Source organism: Phragmites australis, chromosome 4 (genome assembly GCF_958298935.1).
Source record: "Phragmites australis chromosome 4, lpPhrAust1.1, whole genome shotgun sequence".
Classification (NCBI taxonomy): Eukaryota; Viridiplantae; Streptophyta; class Magnoliopsida; order Poales; family Poaceae; genus Phragmites; species Phragmites australis.
In genome coordinates, this window is record NC_084924.1 from 34,858,820 (window position 1) to 34,865,636 (window position 6,817).

The following is a 6,817-nucleotide window of genomic DNA, read 5'->3' on the forward strand; positions in this document are numbered from 1 at the left end:
AAAGTTTATATGATAAATAAAGTAATTTAAACTTTTATTTGTAGTTCAAAATAAAAAACTTAATAACTTAACTAAATATCTTTAATCCATGCAAAGCTATAGATCTAAAATTTCTTATAGCTAGATTTAACAGGCTAAAATTTTTTTATCTAAAATTTCTTATAGCTAGATTTAACAGGCTAAAATTTTTTTAAATCTAAAACTATACCAAACAAGACCATAAATAACTCCATCTAACATTTTTTCTAGATAGTTAACTATCTCATCCAACTTATCCTCTAACCACACACCCATCGAATGATAAGATCTCCGCCCAGAACATACTGACGGAGCAGAACCCTCTGATTTTATTACATAACAACATCACCATCACCGTTCAAAACAATTAAAAACCTAGGAATCACAAGATCTAACTCTGGCACAGTGGCACCTAACATTTCTGTGGATTTCCACGGTTCTCAGTGACGTCTCTACACATTTCATTCCTCGGGGCAGGGAACAACGACAAGCAGACACGTAGGAACGAAGGACTCCTTGGCTCTCTATAAAATCAGGAGGCCAATACCATGATAGTGCAGCATGTACAACATCAACCAAAGGTCCTGCAACCTGTCAAATGTATCGAAAATACCCGTGAACCTCAAAGCGCTTTTACAGGAAGAAAGGCCTCGATCGTTTCTGTTCATTGATGGTCTCGCAGTGAGTTGTCAAGCATTAGCTTCCACCTCATGCTATCGTTCGATGGGCTTGTACAGGACGACCGTTACATATTTGGACTCAAACCTGTGGGTTAGACCAAGTGCCACCATCGGATGGGCGCCCCAGCCCTTCTCGATGAAAAGGTGGTTGAGGACTATGTGCTGCGGCCGCGCACAGCTTTCTTCCGAGTTCTGTGAGTTAAGAACACCGAGATGGAGCTGGGATGGAAGAGAAGGCGGCTCCTTTGCGAAGTCCTTCTCCTCAGGTGCCTGGAAACTGTAGCTAGAATCTGGAGATGGAGGCGGCTCAAATTCTGCCACACTCTCAACACTTTCAGGGACAAAATCCTGCAAACATGATACAAATATTAAAAAACAATGAATTAGGGACAATGTCAACATAGACCAAAGCAGAAGATGCCATGAGGATCTCGTATACTGCATAATAGGCTCATGTGCAACTACTAAATTCCTCAAGTCAGTCAACCTGTTAACCTACCACAAAATTAAGCTAATTATAAACAACCGCTAAACATCACAATTGCTACAATGAAGTTCCGAATGGAAGTCCTTTCAGAAAATGGGACAAACTATCACAGTTCAAGCACTAAAGGAATAAACTACGTAGTGCCTTTTCATTTGTTTCTATCCTAAACATTGGATCTGGAATGCACAGCTTGAGTTAAGCTAAGACCAAAAAAACATTCTTCTTTATTTTGTGTGGGAAGGCAGAAAAACATTGTCGACAGCAATGTCATGCTTGGTGTGGTAATTTCACCCAATGTTTTTTTTTCCTGGCGGTGCTCAGGTCCTCAGTGCAAAAGAAAGAGTACTCACATTAACATCAAGAAGGTTAACCGCGTTGCCCATGGCATCAGTTTCACAGGGAAGATCAGGAAGACACCTCCTTTCTCCATCTACAACAAATCTGTAACGGTAAACTCCAGATGGGAGGACCAGCAAAAGAGAGTGATCTTTCCCAGATTTCTGCATGGCTTTCCTACAACATATAATGAACAATATCAGAATCAAGTTCGTTAAGGTCTGAAGTTACAATTCTGCTTAAAGGGATTAGAAATTAATTGTTGTACCTTGATTTCCAGTTATCCCATGACCCTTCAACATATACATTCTTTCCTCCAAGGGTCCACACGATTAAAGCAGGAATTTCCTTTTGAGGGGGACCATCGTATTCTTCTTCTTGTTCATTCATCAATATCTGGTTGAACACTGGGGTTACATCAGCAGCTCTTTGCAGTGGTGGTACAGGTGTCTGCAATACAGGACTAGTCAATATACCGACAATGTTCCTACTTCACACATTTAAGCTTACTTGTCCTTTCCGAAGAATCAGATGACACATAATTGATTACAAAATATATGTTAGACAAATGTATGATAGACCATTTGGAGTAGGGAGAGAGGTAAGTACAGACTAAAGATGATGGATAAGAATATTGCTGAACCCAATCCTAAGCCAAGAAACATCATTGTTGACCATTATATTTGATCACTGTATTGATGAGCTTTGCCCTCTATCAGTAACTTGAAGAAATATCATCGGGCACAAACCATTGGATTTCCTAACTACTTGCACTAACATTTACTTTAGACAGATACATTCATCCTGCACGATACGAACTGATATGCAGCTTCTAGCCTTTTATGCTGGAGGAAGTGCAGCCAAAAGAAAGGCATGATACTCAGTTCCCTCAAGATATTTAAGACCACACAAAGACATTGCACTGGATATAAAAAAACATGAGACTTGGATGCTATATATCACATGTTTGCAAAACAACTTGCTGAAAGAAGAACTGTTGTATCATGAGAGGAAAAACAAGCAATCAATTTACAAGAAAAGGAAATCCAATTTTCACCAAAAAGAATACGAGAGCATAATAAAAATATCTAAAGAAGTTAATATGAGATTCAGGATTATTAGAGGAATGTTACTATTCAGGCATCAAAGAAAGCCCACCAATGCTAAGATGAAACCACCAAAAACTATTGTTGTTACAATTTATAGAAGGAAGACAGCAATGAGAATTAAGAGAACTGCACTTGGGCTTCTATTGTATAATAAAGCATCTATGGTTTTCATGCCAACTAGTTTTGCAGCTTCAAAGATAACAATAATACCATTTAGTGCAGTGGCTTTCTGAGGTTTAGAGTGAGTGGTGTGGCACTTCAAATAAGAGTAATAAAAGTGAATCCATGGTGCCTCTTCATTTTCTGCATAGGCACCTTATGAAAAATTGCAAATACCAATGAGCTCAATTGGTGTTGTCCTATTGAGAAGCTATAAAAGGAACAGCTTCGATTTCCAACAGTTCACAAAATAGCTTGAGTGGCATGATATGAAAAATCAGGTAACTGTTTGACTTGCCCCACTTTTGTGTCGCAGATTTTGCCATTTTGGCACATGTATTATGGGCTGTTTAGTTGCTTACAAGTTACAACACTCAAGCTACATGAATTTGACTGTTGCGGAAATTGTTTGGTCCACAACTGCATTTCATTGATAAAATTGCTAATTTTCTTCGAAGCCCTAACCAGTTAAACCTCACATACTTTATTTTTCCTGTTTCTATCTGCACACCACCTGCGGTTCATGTGGTTCAGACTACCCACCATATCACCTTTTAAAGTTTGTGCCATTTAAAAAATCAAGAGGTTGCTGAAAAGGAAACAACATATGTGCCATTCTGAGGCTAGCCAGAAGAACCAGGTTGTTCACTTCTTCTATCTACCTATTTTACAGATCAAATGTACCATGCCTACTAATGAAACATGCCAAAATCAGTGAAAAGAACATTATAAATGGAGCAAAAAATGCAGTGAGTAGTAACTGGAAGTTATCATGTTTCATTTGTTTTCGGGTTAACAAATCCAACTGAAACAAAAACTTGGGAGGAATGAGCAGAATTTTGATGTGATGTTGCATTATGTTAGATGTCAGCATACCGGTAGACATAAATTTCATTGAAAATGAGAGCAAAATCCCAGGAAGTGCAACGTAAATATTGGTTTCAAAAGGGCTCGAATTCTTATTCATCTTTGGAAATAACAGATGGTTTGACCTCTAACAAAAATGGAGAAGCACGGTGGCTGAAATCAGGGTTAACAAATTCGTCGGTTACCGCTCGAAATTCACGGTAACCGACCTTACCGCTCCGCTCCGATAATATAAACCGATCGGTTACCGAATTTGAATTCAAAAAATTCAAAAAAATAAAAAATAAAAATCAGAAAAAAATCTTAAAAAAAACTAGAGAGGAAGTTTGAAAAAAAAGAAAGAACTTGAAGCGTGTAGCTCATTTATTAACTCATGTTAAGAAAAAGCTTAACATGCAAATACATATTTTTCTTGTGTAGTGCGTATCTTAAGAGGATCTTTAAAATTAGTTTCACTTCATTTAGAGTTTTATTAATTTCTCCATGATTTTTACATGACATTCAGAAACATAAAGTGAATATGTTAAGAAACAGCATTGTAATTAACTTTTTCTTGTCTACCATTATTTTTCCTATATAAAGCATAGTATAAGTAAACTAATAAAAGTGGATTCACTAATTTTGGAGGTGTGATAGGTTAGTTATGATTTAATCTAGTTGCAACATATTTACACAATCCTGCATGTTACAATAATTATTCCATGAGTTCATGTATTTTTAAAAGACATAGGATCATGTAAGAAGACTAACAAAATTGGTTTCATGATTTTTGGATTAGCAAAGAGTAAACTATGCATTTAACTTGGTTTAGCAAATACATTTTCTCACAGAAAATATTCAATATTTTTATGAGTATAAATACTTTTATCATGTAGACCATGTTACAAGGAAACCAACAAAATTTGTTTCACTTGATTTGAAGCTCAAATGAATTCGTTATTGATTTTACAAGGTTGAGCCATTTTTTTGGTTTTTTTTGTTGAACTTCACTGAAATAAAACCGCTCGATAAATCGCTAAATGTGGTAGGTAACCGGTGCAAACCGACCGGTTACCGACAATGCGGAAAATTTGGTCGATAAATTGCTAACTGCGGTCGGTAACCTGTGCAAACCGACTGGTTACCGTTCGATCAATTCGGTCCGAATTCTCGCCGAATTTTAAATTTGACCGAGTGAATTTTAAGAGAATTCTCACCGAATTTTGCCCGGTTATCGCGGTTACCGCGATTTTCTAGTAACCGCCAGCAGCCGGTTTTCATTGGCAAAATGAATTTGTAAGCCTTGGCTGTAATACATTAGGAGGCCAGGCCTTTATTTGGACAGATCATCCAGGTATTTTCAATTACGAACTTGAATTTTTAGACACAGTTTAAAATGTGATCGTGCTAAACATATAAAAATCAATTTGAAAAGTACCAAACTAAAACAAATTTTCCATTGACTGTATTCACCTGAAAGTAGCCTTAAATGGATACTTAAATTGCTGTTCATAAGACAAGGCAGGTATGCATTAATGTCAATATGACAATATGCTCTAGAGACCTGACTTCCTGTTCCTGAGCAATAATTAGTTGCTGATGTACATACATGATGAAAAGGAAATCTCACAGAATAAACTACTTGGATAGAGCCCATTGGAACATCAATCTCAACACTAACTTCTCACATCAATATTACGCCATTTAATAAATAATTACACAAACCAGTGTGAACTCTAGAGACAATCACTCTGTTAGTATGAAACGTCAAACACAGAAAATAGTTTTAGAATTACATGACCAAGCAACAATATGCCCACACTGGAAACTTCCTGTTCAGCTACAAACTGTCTAACAGTAGTACCAAGGAACTAATCTGACAAAATCTACTGCAGAGGAACAACCAATCAAAGCTAGGCTGGATGATCCAATGCGTGCAAAAAAAAAAAAAACCGCATCGCGAGAGAAATTTCCTGCAAGTTAAACTACGAAATGAGCACCTAATTATCCAAATCAAACAAACAACGTCACGTAATTGTACGCGCACAGACACTAAATCGGTTCACCGATGAAAGAGGTAATCCACAAGAACGTTTTCATTAATAACAAGCGAGTTCGGATGACACCAAGGCACCTCCAGATCGCGACCACTCCTCGCATTGGGCTTTCACCCAACCAACCCAATCCGACGCACCTCCACATCACCCCACCACATCCCGAGCAAAACACGCACCGGAAACCAAACCCTGGATCAACAGAACAAGCAACCAAACCAGCACGGCTGGGCGGGATCTCGTGATCTGACCTGGGGCACGAACATCCGCGGCGAGAGGGAGCGGCCGGGGCTCCCGGGCGGCGATCCGGCGCCGCCGCCACCCCCAACGACGCCCACCGAGCATGCGCGCTGCACTTGGTTAGCGCCCCCGCCGCCGTACGGCGGAAAGCCGCGCTCCGACGACCGGACCGACGAGTCCCCGCCGCCGTTCTCGACGTCGGCGCCGTCGCCCTCCACGGCCGCGGCGTCCTCCTCCCGGCCGCTCGCGTTGCCCATGCCTCCCCCTCCTCCAACGCCCGCGGCGGCGAAGAGGCGGCGAAATTACGGAGATGCCACCCGGGCGGGCGTGGTGCCGCTGGAAGGGGGGAAGGAGAGAGAAGGAAGGGGGCCGCGGGGCTCGTTTTAATAGGGCCTCACTTTGCTCGTAATTAAGCGCGTGCCACTGCCCTTGGCCAGGAAGCGTGTCGCCACACGTGCACCCGGTGCTCGTGAGCTCAATGTGACTGCCTCGTGGGATCCATGCTGTTCGGTTGGTCCGTGGCGCAGGAGGACCTGGTGTTGGGGAGCAAGGGGCGCGCGTGTTGATATGAACGGGTGACGTGGACTGGGGCCGGGTCACGGCTCGCCCGTTGGAGGGAAGGAGAATCTGGGCCGGGTGCCGTCTTCTGGGACCCGAAGGTATCAGTGGTTTCAACCCGGGTGCCGTCTTCTCGTATCATCGAGAGTCTCTTCAGGGTGGCTTAGCGTTGGGTTTTCAGTTACGTGTTATACTGTTATGTTGACAATCGTGGTGATTGAGAATCTCTCAATTTTATCGTGCTGATTTCTGAGTTGTTAGACGTACGATACTCCAATTAAAATCCACCATCCGATCAGAGTAGTCATTTGGAGGTAATCGAGAGAGTTC

The 6,817-nt window shown here is 41.0% G+C and overlaps 1 protein-coding gene across 1 annotated transcript; it reads right to left on the minus strand.

Annotated features, from left to right (window-relative positions):
- Window positions 1–295: 295 nt before the first annotated feature.
- Window positions 296–6,297, minus strand: LOC133916217 (SNF1-related protein kinase regulatory subunit beta-1-like). The gene is made up of 4 exons (XM_062359798.1): window positions 5,941–6,297; window positions 1,790–1,971; window positions 1,536–1,698; window positions 296–1,046 (listed from the first exon to the last, which is right to left on the minus strand). The coding sequence occupies exons 1-4, from the start codon at window positions 6,184–6,186 to the stop codon at window positions 732–734; spliced, it is 906 nt and encodes a 301-aa protein (XP_062215782.1). The 5' UTR covers window positions 6,187–6,297; the 3' UTR covers window positions 296–731.
- Between the last annotated feature and the right edge of the window lie 520 nt (window positions 6,298–6,817).